Source organism: Sinocyclocheilus anshuiensis, unplaced genomic scaffold (assembly GCF_001515605.1).
Source record: "Sinocyclocheilus anshuiensis isolate Anshui unplaced genomic scaffold, SAMN03320099.WGS_v1.1 scaffold465, whole genome shotgun sequence".
Classification (NCBI taxonomy): Eukaryota; Metazoa; Chordata; class Actinopteri; order Cypriniformes; family Cyprinidae; genus Sinocyclocheilus; species Sinocyclocheilus anshuiensis.
The window spans coordinates 956,565-973,418 of record NW_015539898.1 but is presented as its reverse complement, the minus strand read 5'-3'; the positions used below and the strand labels follow the sequence as shown (position 1 = coordinate 973,418).

Sequence of the window (16,854 nt, the reverse complement as noted above, 5' to 3'; positions counted from 1 at the left end):
TATAAACACATTTCATTACACCAAATACACAAAATAATGTTCTTTTTAGCAACATCATATGACCCCTTTAAAATATATATTTGAATAGAAAAGTTATTTTAAATTGTAATAATATTTAACAATATTACGATTACTGTTCTTTCAAAAACATTAAAAAAATCCTATTGACCCCAAATTTTTGAACAGTAGTGTATAAAAAAACAAACAAACAAAAAACAAGTATACTATAATTCATTTGTCTCTAAACACTCTAAAAATGTGCCTCTCTATCATTCTCACAGATATAATAAGTTGTTATCAGTGATTTCCCGTAGTCTCAGTGATCTGGTGAAGGCTTTGAAGGGTTTGGTGGTGATGTCATCTGAACTGGAGCTGATGTCTAACAGTCTGTTCATCAGCGCTGTTCCAGAACTATGGAAGGCCAAGGCAAGAATCTCCCAAATGTTAACCATGCAAGACATGCACTGAATTTGTGGAATGAGTGTTTTTGTTGCAATGTCGTGACTATGCAAACTTATTTGAAATATTTTACACAGGTAGCATAATATTCTTCTTTTATTATTTTCCCAGGCATATCCGTCTCTTAAGCCATTGGCTTCCTGGGTGTCAGATCTGGTCCAGCGCATAAGCTTTTTGCAGAACTGGATCTCAGATGGCATTCCTGCTGTATTCTGGATCAGTGGGTGCTTCTTCCCCCAGGCCTTCCTCACAGGAACCCTGCAGAACTTTGCCCGTAGCTCTTCGGTCTCCATTGACCTCATTGCTTTTGACTTTAAGGTGCATAATTTGTTTTCAGCAGCAAGGGTTTCTTGCATTAAACTCTATGTAATGCAGTTTGAAGCCTCAACTATGTTTCCATATTAAGCTCTCAAAGCAAGCTTGATATTTGATAGACCATTAAGAGAAGTATGGTATACCTGATAAGGTCAAACACTGGAATAGGACGTTCTGTTGCTTGATCTAAACAGCACAATGTGTATTTTTTTTTTAGGAACCATGTGTCTTGAAGTGGTTAGTGGTTTTCTTTGATTTCCTCTGTTTGAACCCTCTTTTAGGTGATGAAGGAAGCGGTAGCAGAGCTGACTGAGAGGCCTGACATCGGCTGCTTCATCCACGGTCTGTATCTTGAAGGGGCTCGCTGGGATCCAGAGACAGGCCAGCTTGCTGAATCCCATCCCAAAGAGCTCTACAAAGAGATGGCTGTTATCTGGATGGTACCCGTTCCCAACCGCAAACCCCCTCAATCTGGAATCTACGTGTGTCCTATCTAGAAAACTCTTACCCGTACTGGTGAGCAATTTGAATAGTATTGTTTGTGAAACTTGCCACAGTCTTTTGTTAATGTTTCATTACTGTACATCCTGTGGAGTCATGTGATTTATGTGAAAATTTGGTTTGTGATTTACCACATTTAACACATTATTTGTTTTTCTTCCACAGGAACTCTCTCGACCACCGGGCACTCAACCAACTACGTAATTGCAGTTGAGCTGCCCACAGATCGTACCCAAGGGCACTGGATCAAACAGGGTGTGGCACTGATTTGTGCTCTTGACTACTAGACTTATACACAAATCCTTATTCATACATAAATAAAAGCTTCAAGCAACATGAGAAAAATATAGAATGACAAAAAAACTGTTACACTGTAAACACTGTCAGTTAAGTTTTATTTATTTATTTTGTGTAACAGTCTTATGCATGGATGTAGTGCTGTACTAAATCTTGGGACCATGAATTGGACTCAAACACCCACAAATGATGATGTCATGCAATATATATAGCATAGTATTTGTTAATATTTTAGTATGTCACAAGGATAGTATATCATAGTATTTATTCATATTTTGAATAAATTGAATTTGAATTTATATTTTCAGTTTTCATTTTTATTTTAATTCAAGTTTCAGCAATTTTATTTGCTTTTTGTCATCATCTTTAGTTTTAGTTTTTTTAATATTTCTATTTAGCTTTTATTTATTTTTATTTCATTTTTATTTAGTTGTAAAGGCAACATCTCTCATTTTCACTTAAATTTAAGTTAAATTTTCATATGTATATTTCTTATGTATATTTTGTTTTATGTCACATTTTTTAATTAATGAAAACAATCTTAATTGTTTTAGTTATAAAAACAATAACAACATTGCAGTAAACATTAGACAGACATAAATAAAAAAAAAAAAAAAATAAATAAAAAATATATATATATATATATAATTATTTTTTAATTTATTATTTATTTTTTGGTGTTTACATGACCTAAAATTCTGATTAATGCAGGCTTAAACTATCAGTTTATTCAAACTAGGTGACTCAATCTAATGTCTAACGGGAATAGTGGCTTTAGGTCATCTCGATCAAGTGCTGCCACAATAAATGTGCGCGGCTCCTTTAAGAGAGTAGCGGTTTAGAAGCTCGCGCTTCCGCAACAGACACTGACCGCATGTGAACGCGCCCGCACACAGCGGCATTACAGTCAATGACGGGAACTCCGTGCAGCAGGACAAGACACTTTCTTTTTCATTTCTGACACTTTTAATATGGACCTTTCCTACTGAACGTGAATATGACTTTTATTATTAGATAACACTTTTTTGGAATTCATTCTCATAACTTAATGTGTTTTTTTTTTTTTTTTTGTTTTTTTTTTTTTGTTAAACTTTATAAATGAATCTTCCTGGTGATGTTGAAACCGGCATTTTGCTTATATGTATCTGAATATAAGTGGCCTAATGCTGGTAAATGTGCTGTAATTCTGTGACCGTCAGCCATCACAGGAATTCATCAGCAGTGTATTTTCGGAACAGCGTCACTCAGTGACAGCGGGACCCGCGCGGATAGTTTATCTGTGGATTTTAAAGGACCATCTTAAGCCACGTTGAGTGTCTGATAGCTTAATCTCATCTGCACTGAAAGATGCTCCAGAATGGCAAGTCTCAAACGGACAACGCGGACGCGTCCGAGCCAAAGCCAAAGCCCGAAGCGCAAAGCGAGAAGCCAGAAGCGAGCGAGAGCGCCGCGTCTCACCCAGAGAATGAGTCCACAGACACTGACTCCACTCAGTTCCCCCTGCCCGTCTATCCCAAACTAGAAATCAAGCGCCATGCTGTGACTGATGACTACAAAATGTCAAGTCATGTGTTGGGTCTGGGTGTTAACGGCAAAGTTGTGGAGTGCTATAACAAGAAAACCGGACAAAAGTGCGCGCTGAAGGTAAATCACACACACGTTGTAATGGGAATATAATGGGAGAGTTGAATAAACTTGTATGATAGACATGTTTGTCGGCAAGTTGACATAATCAACCCTGTTAACCTGATCCAATAATTGTGGTTTTGTTTCAAAAGCAGTCCTTAAGCCTCAAAATATTAAGCACAACGGGTAGTTAACAAATATCATGGACATTAACTTATCCCCCCCCCCCCCCCCCCATTTCCATTTCCATTTCCATTCAGTCAGCTTTTAGATGTTCAATTCTCTGAAAGTGACATTTTTAAATATTTCATAAATATTTAATGTAGTATCTTAATATAAAATCTAGAAAATTGTATCATACCTTTTTGACAAGGTTTTTAAAATAGCAGGGAATCTTAAAATTGTGAATTGTGAAAATAACTTTTAAAAGTCCCAAAAGGACTTGAAAATGTGAATATAGCTTTTTATCAGCTCTAAATTTTATTGGCTATGAAAGTGTTTTTCATTGGTCATGACTCATGAATGACTGAAAAATTCAGAGAAAATCACATTGGTCGAAAGGTTTGAGAACCCTGCAAAGAAGAATTTTGTTAGATGACAGTTATATAGAGTCCATGTCAAATATGACAGCTTTGAAAAACAGTTTCAAATAAAGTAAAATTTTCGGTAGCACTTTATTTTACAGTCCTGTTCTGCATGTATACGTACTTGTTATAGTAATTACAATAACTGGGTAATAACTAACCTGGACCTACCCCCAAACCGAACTCTAACCCATGTTACCTTATATTATCCAGTACTGGTAAGTGCACTCTAAGTACAGATAAGTGCACATACTGTAAAATGTGCAACCACATTTTCTAATGAACTTTAATTTGCTGTAGGTGTTGCTCGAGCTATAGGAGTTTTGCCTCATTAACCAAGTATTTCATTATGTATTCACGATGAGTTTTTGAATCTGATGTATCAGAAAACAGTAAGTGTCTCTAAGTTTTTGCGTGTGTCATGGCACCGTACCTCATGTAAAGGGTCACTTGCCGGAGTTACAATCAGTGCTGAGGTTCCTGGAAACTGGAGGGCCACTAGTTAAAGGGTTGCCAAATCTGACTTGGCTCTTTAAGGAGATGAGGTGTGACACACAGCACTCAGGCAGAGCAATGGAAATATGTCACCCAAGTGCCATCGTGGACAGGGATTTACTGTCCAGTATAATCCAGCTGGATCAGAAGAACTCAATATGCACATAAGGATAAAAAAGGAGGCATAAGGAGTATAATTGTATTTATGTATTAATTTCTATTGTTTTATTAATGAATGAATGAATTAATTAATTTATATTAATTTACTATTTATTATATTACATTTATTTATTTATTCATATTAAGTTTCACTGATTCAACTTATTAAATATCATGTTTATTTTAAATCTAAATATTTCAACTAATATATCCAAATAAAGATGAATAAATGAGTGTTTATTTAAATATTTTTTGGGAAATTTGCCTAGTCTAATCCATTATTAAAATTACAATAGGGCACTGTAGGTGTAGGAAGAACTTAGAGATGCAAAGTGTACCAAAGATTCGCGGAATGATACATCTAATCTTGTTAATTTTTTATTATTTTTTTTTATGTTGTGAAACAATTAGAGCTTATAAACTTTCCTGCCCAGTGCCCACCTGTAGTTTTTCAGGCCATCTGATATTTGGCAAGTCTGGACTGCACCTGTTCTCTCTGTTTTACAACTTAGTGGAAGATGTCTAACTAGGTTTAAACAGCAGCTGACCTAAGATATGCATTCAGTGTCTTTCGTAATGGTTAATGTCAGGATTTGAATATCACACAAAGTCAATATGCAGAGACTCACTTACTCTCAATTGACATACCATCCCAAATATCTCTTGAGAGTGGTAGAGGCATTGCTTATTATTATGAAAATGGCACAGGCAAAAATAAATAAGGTTCTTTTGATATTTATTGTGTTGAGAGTTGTGCTATCCTAAATGAAACTCATTGTGCTGGGACACAATAAAAATCCAATTGACCCGAGTCATTCAGGAGTAATTTATTGCTCAATATCCTCTCTGCTTTTTAATCACAGAGTAAATAGGCATAGGGCAGAGCTGTCCATCTTGGCAAGCCTTTTAATTAAGTAGTATGTTGACAGCTAACTGTAATGAATGTGAGCATATAGGTGCTGTTTAATCCACTCTGTTTAGCTGGATAGAAGCCATCCTTTAAATCTAACTCATTTAATTCACTCTTGATTTCACATATTGGATTTGAACAGTTGCCAACAAGGAAAAGATATCTTACAGCCTGACTGAACCCCTGAGATTTATTTATTACGCTGCCATTGGGTCTCTGTCTTGCAAAGTCTGTACCCTGCATATATAGTCCAGTGCAGTAGGGGTTCTTGATCCCTTGATTGAGTTTAGTTTGTGGTGTGCTGGTCTACAACATTTGAAATTAACATTAAGAAGAGGAAACAATCCTAACTTAAAAGGTCAATTTCTTCCCAGGACAGCCCAAAAAAAAAAAATAAATAATAATAATTTAACCTCTGTTCTTGAAGTAATTAAATAGCATAGAGTAAATAATCATTTATATAATGTAAAAATGTATATTAATTAAAATGCTGAATTTTTACGACAGTTATAGGACAGAATTTTCTATATGATATATAGCGTTTTTGAAAATGAACAAAATATAAATTTCTTAATTTTGTTTCATTTTAAATATGTTTATAATTAAAATGCAGATTTTCTAGAACAATTCCGTATGTTCAGAATTCTGTCTATATAAATATTATATTAATTATTTTAAAATATATATATATAAATAATTATTATAATTATATCATTTTTAGGACAGTTATGTTTTTGTAACGAATTCTGTGAATAAGACAAAATCAGAACCTTGTTTCACGTTTAACAGTATTTATTATAATTTGATGAAGCAACATGGTGGTAAAATGGCAATGAAAGATGTGTGAGCTCTGTTCAAAGGCCTTTCACCGTTCCCATTGTGCTGTCAGCTATAATGTATGCTCGACTGGTTCATATTACAGCCCTGGCGCTGCCACTCTCACTGTTCAGTGTTTGAGTTCATCTTTCCGCACAGATTCTACATTCAGGATCCAGATATTGTTCAGGATTGAGCCTTTGTTCAATCCTGGCATATTTCTGAGTGTGCCGCAAGGTTCATCTGGAAGGCGCTTGATGTTTTCTAAGCAAGGGGGATGAAATTTGCTTCCCCCTAAGGGAGAAACAGAGAAGGCAGAGTGTGACAGAGCTGTATGACGAATTTGCAAGAGCTGCTAACTTGTCTGTAGAAGTTCATTTTTTAGGAGGGTCAGTTTTATGCTGTGGCAGTTTGCGTATGAAAATCTGGGCTATGAATTAAACTCAAACTCTATCCCATTAGTATTCAGTGATTTTTTTTTACAACAGACCCAATAAAGAGTATAAGATTACATGAGATAAGAATAGTTTTTATAAAGCAGCTAAGGGCAGAATGCTGTGTAATACTGTGGTGTCTTTTACAAGAGTCTTATTTTAGACAGATCAGAGTGTCATGTTTCATGTGTTATCATAAGACGTGACTTGGACAAACACAAAGTAATATAAACACTCATGCGTGTCTCTGTTTGACCAAGAACCAAGTGTGAGATGGTTATGATTACGCTGACCTCCAATAAATCAAGTTGAGCTGCTTCAAATGACAAAACAGACCAGAATGCAAAACCCCCACACGTTTCTGGGCTGAAACTGAAATATAGTGGTTCCTAGAAAATGTAATTCCCCACTCTGTTTTTTAAGGAAACTGTGGTCACAGAAACCTTTTGGTTACGTTCAGTACTATTCTAAATATACATACTAACTGTAAAAAAAAAAATTAATTGATTTTATTTTACTAAAAATATTGAATGCATCAATCTGACTACAGTAAGCTACACAATCAAAAGTCATTTCAAAGTATAAATAAGCTAATAAATATATACAGCATGTGTCATTAGCTGGTATCTGTAAACATCATGCATCCATCTCATTCAAATTAATGACTCACAAAAAAAGAATAAATCTTGTTATTTACTAAACAGATTCTAGTCGGAAGTTTATAGATTTGTCTCACAGTTAATTTTACTGCTGAGTCTAAGGGTTAGTTCACCCAAAAATTACAATTAGCCCATAAATAACTCACCCTCAAGGCTTCCTAGGTGTATTTGACTTTCTTCTTTCAGACGAATCCAGTCGGAGCTATATAAAAAATTGTCTTTGATCTTCCAAGCTGTTTAATGTCAGTCAGCGGGTGTTGCATGCATCAGTCCAAAAGAAGTGAAATAAAAAGCGATGATCTCTTTTCATCGCTTTTGATCTCTCCCCTGCGCTTCCGCGTTCATCACTTCTGAGCGGCGCATGCGCAACGCTGACGTCCTACGTCATCCACCTGGAGCTGCTTCCGTGTACAACAGTGAGTGCAAGCTAGATTAAATTTATTCTTACGTTTATTAAATATGGTTATTTTTCTTACAAAAATGCATCGATTCGCTACAGGAGTAGCCATGTGAGACTTTTTATTATGGATGGGTGCTTTTTATTTCACTTCTTTTGGACTGATGCACTGCAACCCCCGCTGACTGCCATTAAACAGCTTGAAAGGTCAAAGACCATTTTTAATATAACTTAGGGCTGGACGATATGGCCAAAATTGATATCACGATCAAATAAATCAATGCATGGGAAACTGGTAATGTATATCGAAATATCGGAAATGTGTTTAAAAATCATATCACCGTTATTGAAAAAAATTATATCGCGATACATATTGATATTGAATTATTGTCCAGCCCTAATATAACTCCGACTGGATTCGTCTGAAAGAAGAAAGTCATATACACCTAGGATGCCTTGAGGGTAAACCCTTTAAATCCAGGCTAGTCATAAAGCTTGAAACAGTCAATATAGCCATCATGCATTCTGCAATCAATCCCTGCAGAAGTGCTGATGAAATATCTGTTGCTTCTATTGTCTTTTTATGTTTCTGTGAATTCAGCAAACTGATTGATTTCATGGCAAATGCAATTATGCATTAGTGTACTGGCCTTAATTGAGACCATTGTAATTTGTCGTGGAACTAAATAGATCTGACTCATTTGTAAGCACATGGTCACACATCTGCTTTCTCTCATGAGTAAACTACTGTATATTTTTACATTTTTCAAAGAAAACGTGAAGGGGGCTTGTTTGTGCAAAACCTTCTGCCACAATGCTAGGGTTTTCTGAGTGGTTGCCAGGGCGTTGCTATGTTCTCTACCATCCAAAAATTAGGGGTCAATATGATTTATTTTCTACGAAAAAAATTAATACTTTATTTAGCATGGATGCATTAAATTTATCAAAAGTGATAGTAAATACATTCTATTCTAAATACTTTCTATTCATCAATCATGGTTTTCACAAAAAATATTAATATAAAATATTAAGAATCACAACTGATAATAATCAGAAATGTTTATTGAGCATCATATCATGATTTCTGAAGGTTCATGTGACACTGAAGACTGGAGTAATGATGCTGAAAATTCAGCTTTGCATCACAGGAATAAATTGCATTTTAAAATATATTAAAATAGAAAATAGTTATTTTAAATTGTAATAATATTTCTCCGTATTTTTTAGGATGTTCTGAGTGGATGCCAAGTTGTTTCTATGCAGTTTAGTTTAATGCTTAACCTTAATAAGTATGTGAACAATAACAGTAATACTTTTCTTAGAAAACACCACTATGTGTTCTTTGTAAGTTTACATGTTTGTTAGCGCCAGACAGTGCTCGCATTCATAATAGTAGATGCTGTCGCTCCTTAGAAATTAATCCTTTAACATGATTACCCATAAAGCTTATGCAGCAAAACCAATGCACATGTGATTTATTGTGTATGTGTATTATCTGATACTCTCGTGGTTTTCTTCCAACCACAACGTCTATTATTGTTGTAAAAGGATTTTCCTGACGTCTGTTTCACTGTGATTCTACAGCAGTTTTTTGTAGGTGGTTCCTGTATCTCTGAATCAGTGACTGCAAGTGGTTCAAACAGCTTTTGGGCTTTAATTGATAGAAATTAAAACCAGAACCCCGTTTCTGTTTGCTTGCATGTAAACAATTGCTAAACCTTTTTAAAGTGTGTAAATGGAAATAGCACGTTTGTTTGCTAGTAATTCGTTTTATGTGGTGACATCTGCCTTAACTGGTTCTATTCAAGTCAAAAATAGTTTTATAATTTGACAGAATTAACACCAAGAGTAATAAACACAAAAGATATTTTAGAATTGTCTCAGTTTTTTCCACCCTTCAGTGAAAGTCAATGACTGACTTTTTGATTTAGTGGACAATGACTTTTGAAATATTCTTCAGAATATCTTCGTTCATGATCCGCAGAAGAAAGACATAAAGTCATACATGTTTGGAACAATGTGTGGGTGTGTAAATGGTGACAGTATTTTCTCTTTTTGGGTTCCCCCCACTACTTTAAATGAATAGTTCACCCAAAAATGAAAATCTACTGAAAATGTACTCACCCTTGGGTGATCCAAGATCTAGATGAGTTTGAACAGATTTTGAGAAGTTTAGGATTACATCAATTGTTCACCAATGGATCGTCTGTAGTGAATGGGTGCCGTCAGAATGAAAGTTCAAACAGACTCGTATTAAAGTTAAAAAGTCATATTATAGACTTGCATTAAAGTTAAAATGGTTAAATGATGAATGTGTTTATTACAAATCCACAGCTTCTCACTTCACAAGACATTAATTGATAGACTGGAGTCATGTGGATTACTCGTTTTTATCTGCTGTTTGAACTCTTATTCTGACGGCATTGCAGAGGATCCAAATCTGTTCATTTTTGGGTGAACTGTTCCTTTAAGACTTCCTGTGTGATTATAACCTATCTTGGTTTTGTAAATACCTAGTGACATCAGTAAACTATTTATGAAACTACTACAGTCAGTATCAATTGATCATATACATCATGTTGCCTAAAAGGGACACAAAACACTAAAAGGCTCTTAACCAAGAGGTTACACTGGGTGTTACTGCAGTGGAAGGTTTCAGGCCCCAAAAATACACTCTGATGGGATGCATGTGCAATGTCAAGGTCTCAAACTGTTCCAGTGCAGTGAGTGCACGCCATGTGTTTGACGTCCCACTTAGGGGGAAAGAAAGGACGAGTACACAATGAAAACAATTAATTACTTTCTGTACTGACTCTGTGTGGTAAATTGCATAATATGAATAGAAATGTTCTTTTCTTTGCGTAACTGTTCTTGTTTAATGGGCAGCAAGGAATGTTCCAGGTTCAAAACAATGCTGTCAATTACCACAGATGAAAAGGCCATAGATGTGAACCAATTTTTTTTTTAAATGTTCTGTTTAAAATTCAATATTTATATATATTTGATATTGATTTATTTAATTACAAATACAAATAATATAAATCAAATGACAGTAGTTTATCAGTAATCCTAAAAAATAACACTGCCAAACACACATGCTAAAAAACAACAACTTACTTACACATAGTAAGAAATGGTTATAAAAACTGAAACAGAAGTGAAAAAAGTAATAGGAAAGAGGAGAAATAAAAAGCGATACTTATCCTTTGCCGGTGTCCCTGCCCGGTGGAGTCGCACGGTAGAGTTGATGGTCTTTACACTCTTCGGTCTTCACATGAGGAGGCCGTCACGCGACGGCTGCCGCGGTAAACTAAGCTTTTTTATACCCGTCTAACAAAATACTAAATTAATTCAGCTGGACACACTTTCCTTATTTTTTCACAACAAATGGCCAAGCAAGCGCAGACACTGACAAGATACGCGATACAGAACGAGACCAAACGCGATATCAGCACGTCTCCACACAGTAAACAAAAATATAGTATAATATATTACGTTATTTTTTGTATTTAATTTTAACATTTATTTTGGTATTTAATTTTAATTAAAATGTATTCTTTGATTAATATAAAGTTCAAAACAGCTTTTATTTGAAATATATATCTTTTGCAATATTATAAATGTCTTTAGATTAGTTTAATGCATCCTTTCTGAATAAAAGTATTGATTTCATTAAAAAAATCATACTGACCCAAACTTTTGAACAGTAGTGTATCCATTTTTCTAAAATATGAAAGACTGACAGTGTGCATCTTTTTTTTCTAATTTCTTTAGATTCTGTACGAGTGTCCCAAAGCCCAAAGAGAAGTGGAACTGCACTGGCGAGTATCTGGAGGGCCACATATAGTTCGGATCCTCAGCCTCTATGAAAACATGTATCGTGGGAAAAAGTGTCAAATCATAATTATGGAATGGTGAGTCCTGTCAGTGGTAAAACATAATTTCCCATCATAAAAATAACTTCCCATGCCAAAAATGGTACAGCTCTTTAGTCAACGTCCTTGACTAGTGACATTTCTTTTTTATAAAGACACAGCAATATGTTGTTTTTTCCTGTATTTTTGCAGCCAGTGATATCATGTGATGTATCGTGGGAAAAAGTGTCAAATCATAATTATGGAATGGTGAGTCCTGTCAGTGGTAAAACATAATTTCCCATCATAAAAATAACTTCCCATGCCAAAAATGGTACAGCTCTTTAGTCAACGTCCTTGACTAGTGACATTTCTTTTTTATAAAGACACAACAGGAAAAACAACATATTGCTGTGGGTTTTTTTCCTGTATTTTTGCAGCCAGTGATATCATGTGATCTTGTGTCTCAGTCTTGTTCTGAATGAACAATGGTTTCAGTTCTCTTTTTCACTGGTAATATCTCAATGATTTTTTTAAATTTTATTCTCGTTTGTTTGGACTGCATTGTTTCAGTAACAGCATACACAAGACTTTAAAAGTGTCATAAAAATGTGCTGATGTTTTTCTTATTTGGACATATTAAATGGCTTATCCCTATTTGTTAAATAGCCAGTAGATTTAGGGGATGGGACATTCTCATTCTAGATAACTTTTTCTTAGACTGAAATTGGTGCAGTCCAACATGAGTCATTCATTTTCCAGAAAAGACAGCCTGTAAATTCTTAAAGCAACAAGTGAATTCTGCAAGCTTTCACACAGACAACCTCAAAGCTAATAGACATGGACTAAAAAAGTGTACTATGAATTTTAACATTATTTTAGTATATGACAAATGGTGCACTGTTAATGCCCGGGTTTTTGTTTGTTTTTTGTTGTTGTGGTCGTTCATTCATTCTAGCAGTTTTGTCACGATGTCTTATAAACTTTTGTCTGTTTGTGAGGTTGATGCTGTATGAATTGCCCTGTGAAGGGACAAATAAATATTTACTACTACTACTACTACTAAAAACCACAAAATTTTGATTTTGATCTCATGCTGTTTAATCAAACAGTGGCTTTGAGTGTTGTATTAAGTGGCTGTGATGTGCTTTATCTGAGGTGGTTGAGCAGTGAGAGCAGCACTCAGAGGAGCAGAGAGGGACTGTCATTGTCCATCATTCACAGAGACAAACTCATTTCCTATATGCCTCTTGCTTTTGCACATTTTGGCAATAATATGATTCACATCATTTTTATAACCATAAAGCCAAGTTGTTGTTTTCACATGCTCAGCTGGGAAAGAAACTCAGCTTATTGTGATTGTGTATTTGTGCATTAAGCCGTATAATTAGAAAATGTGTGTGTGTGTGTGTGTTGTGTCAGTATGGAGGGGGGAGAGCTCTTCAGCAGAATTCAGGCCAGAGGAGACCAAGCCTTCACTGAGCGAGGTGGGTTATCTGTGCCACTGTGTTTCATAACACAGGAAATGTACAATGCAAATATAGATGTATGTTGCCACAAACACACACACACACACACACACATTTAGAACAACCTAAACTCTTTCTACTGCCACCAATTTTACATGGTCATAATGAGGTTTAAGAGTTATTTAGTTGGTCTCTCTCTCTCTCTCTCTCTGAATACTTTCCGTACCCACTGTATATATATACAGTATATATAAACAACTATAATATGAATATATTGCTTGTTTAGTTAGTTATTTCCCCATGCAATATCAATTTAGTTGAATAGTTTATTAGTTAGCAATAAATATATTAATTCCCCTATATACTTTCAGTTGTTTAGTAAGTTTAGTAACTATAAATATGGTTATGATGAAGTTATTTCCCAAGTTCCGTTGGTTGATTAGTTAGTAGAGTTATGATTATGATTTTGATTATGATTCGATTTCAGTTAGTTAGTTAGTAAGTTAGTTAAGTAGTCAGTCATTTTTTGAAGAAGCCACTGAATTGTAAACTTGGCTGATATTTTAAGACGGGAACTGAATAGTAGAGATTATTGAAGTTCATTCTTCTCTTACACTTATAATCATGAAATGACATCAGAGGCAGCAGTCACACTGTATTCCCTCTGTTCTGTGCCTGCAGAGGCATCTGAGATCATGAGAGACATCGGCACAGCCATCCAGTATCTGCACAACATGAACATTGCACACAGAGACATCAAGGTAACATGATCGTTACAAGTACTACCACCTGTAAGAATAAGAATAACATTATATTCAAGTCAGATATTCAGGAAAATGGGATCTTTGTGTCATTGTTGACAATATTTTGAGCATCTCTATACCCTCCTCAGCCAGAGAACCTGCTCTACACTAATAAAGAAGACACTGGAGTTCTCAAACTAACAGACTTTGGCTTTGCTAAAGAGACTTCACTGCATAACCTATTACAGACGCCCTGCTATACGCCGTATTATGTAGGTCAGTGAGATGAATGCCACTCTTATCATGAGAGGTACATTCTTTACCTCTCTTTAAACAGAGACTAAGACTGAGTTTTGTTTGTATATGTAGTGTAAACAGAATAACACTTGGTGTACTAATGCAAACTAATGTGTGTTTTTTTTTAATATATATATATATATGTGTCTCCAGCACCAGAGGTTTTAGGCCCTGAGAAATACGACAAATCATGTGATATGTGGTCTCTGGGCGTGATCATGTACATCCTGTGAGTATAACGACTCTGTCTGGTGCTACCTTAAGTGGTAAATTAAAGCTGTGGTGTACATAATTTTAAATGTCTAAACTAGCTGAAACTGCTTTGTTCCTCTTTATGTTGCATGAAGGTTGTGTGGATTCCCACCGTTCTACTCCAACACAGGACAGGCCATTTCACCGGGAATGAAGCGGCGTATTCGCATGGGCCAGTACGAGTTTCCCAACCCAGAGTGGGCTGAAGTGTCTGAGGAGGGTGAGATGCATTTTATGTCTTATTTTGCACCCAGTCAAACTTCATGTTGCCTGTTCACCACCAGAGGGCAGTATCGCTTTTGTTTTTATTGCCATCTTCATGACTACATGTAATCATGGATGTAATATATAACATGCATGGTTATATATAATTATAGTTTTCAGTATTGTTTTTGCATATTTATTCTACTTTTTTTTTATTGCCTTTTTCAGTTATTTTATTGTATTTAATTTATTGAGCATTAGAAACATATTCATACAATTACAAATATATATTGAATATTGAGTAATATAATAATAATTATTATCGCAAGTAGTTTTTTTTCCCTGGGGTTTAATAATTAATTATGTCTAATAATACATTCTGCTTAATTTTCATACTTACATTATTAAATGCTAGTCAGCAGCGTTGTCCTATGTGTACTTGTGATGGCACAAGAGAACAATCCAAAATTGTATTTTATGGAACAGAACATACAGATTGGTAAAGACTGTGTTTGCAGTATGTTGCAAATATGAATAAATGCCTCAGATATTCTGACTGTGTTTGTAAATTCACTCTGGTTCTCAGTTCTGTTCACACTGGTGTTTGATCCAGTATTTCCCAACCTATTTTTGTACCCCTACAGCCGTGTCTGTAATGCTCAAGTAGCCTAAAACACTGATCTAGATTATGGGGACCTAAACAGTCATGTTCCCCTTACGGATATATAATATTCTTCTCCTCCAGCCAAACAGTTGATTCACCAGCTATTAAAGACCGACCCTAATGAAAGAATGACCATTGAACAATTCATGAACCACCCCTGGATCAATGTGAGTATTTCAGCTGATTGTATGTGTTTCTTTGGATATATTTGCTCTGCATATACAAGGATCCAACACTGAAATGTTTCTTTTAGCAATCCATGGTGGTTCCCCAAACGCCTCTCCACACCACACGAGTGCTGACAGAAGACAGCGAGATGTGGGACGAGGTCAAGGTGAGCGCAGGATGCACTGCCCATTGAAAGAATTACACTACCTGTTTAGAATAATATCCAAATATCATTGAAGTGTCTTTTTCATTCTGTTTTGTTATTTTTATGTAATACCTGACGCTGAAGAATGGTAACACTCTGTGAGGGCATTATTTTCTGGAATACCATCTGTATCCTCAAGAGGGAGCCACACAACAGAATAAAAACAACTCAACTCAGTTCATTTTTATCAAAGTAACTTTATTGCCACAGTATATATACAGTGCTTAACAAACTTATTAGACCACCACTACCCAATGTAAGGTTTGTGCCACAGCTTACAAAACAGTATTGGTGATGACCAAAATCATGTTTCTAAGAGTGGAGGAAGTGGATGCAGTAGCCAATGAGGGACTGGGGATGAAGAATAGACAAATCAATGATCAGATAAAAGGAGTCAAGAGCAAGAGTGGAAGCATACGGAAATAGATGGGCTCTCCAAAGAAGAACAGAAGATGCATGGATCAAGGGAAGAGGCAAGAACAGGAGACAATTTTGTTGATAAACAAGAAGATTTTGAATAATTGGAGGGAATGCACATGTACACAGAGGAAGTCCTTGTTTCTACCACCAGCAGTGAAGAAGACTTTAAAAAGCTGCTTTAAAATCCTATCAAAGTAACTTTATTGCCACAGTATATATACAGTGCTTAACAAACTTATTAGACCACCACTACCCAATGTAAGGTTTGTGCCACAGCTTACAAAACAGTATTGGTGATGACCAAAATCATGTTTCTGTAATGGTTAATCCACCAGTATGTGTAAGCTCTTTAGTCACAGTAGTGTTTCTAATGCTAAATTGTTGTTATCCATGATTATTGTTGTTATCCATGAATTTTCAAATTTATTGTTTTACAAGAAAGGCAGATAAAATAGTAAAGCACTTAATTTTTTTATTCAGATGCCCAATTAATTACAGTCAATAACAACAGAGACTCATGAACAACTATCACAAAAAAGCTATATATGTATCTATGCTATTTAAATAAATCACTATTATTATTATTATTAATGATGATTATGAATATGTTTAAATTGTACACACAAACACACAATAATAATAATAATATATAACATTTATGTTATGCTATTTAAATATATAGAATTAAAAAATGCAGCCATTTAAATAAATCATCATTATTATTATTATTAGTGATTATTTGTAATTGCATACATATAAATATTTTATATATTTTATTAATAATAATAATGCTGATATTGATAATAAAAGTAAAAAAAATTAATAAATATATACACTCTGATCATGCAGGTCACTCCAGAGACTTAAAGGAATAGTTCACACAAAAAAATGTGCTGAAAATGTACTCACCCTCAGGCCATTCAAGA

General features: G+C 35.0%; 1 protein-coding gene and 1 pseudogene across 1 annotated transcript; both read left to right on the top strand.

Annotated features, from left to right (window-relative positions):
- Positions 1-1,746, top strand: part of LOC107685999 (dynein heavy chain 1, axonemal-like) — a 35,572-nt pseudogene extending 33,826 nt beyond the window's left edge.
- Positions 1,747-2,467: 721 nt separating this feature from the next.
- On the top strand, positions 2,468-15,769 carry LOC107685966 (MAP kinase-activated protein kinase 2-like). Its single transcript, XM_016482742.1, has 9 exons — positions 2,468-3,216; positions 11,427-11,566; positions 12,929-12,993; positions 13,657-13,736; positions 13,868-13,994; positions 14,169-14,244; positions 14,363-14,487; positions 15,217-15,302; positions 15,389-15,769. Exons 1-9 carry the CDS (start codon positions 2,920-2,922, stop codon positions 15,494-15,496), a joined length of 1,104 nt encoding a protein of 367 aa, XP_016338228.1. The 5' UTR covers positions 2,468-2,919; the 3' UTR covers positions 15,497-15,769.
- The last annotated feature ends 1,085 nt before the right edge of the window (positions 15,770-16,854 follow it).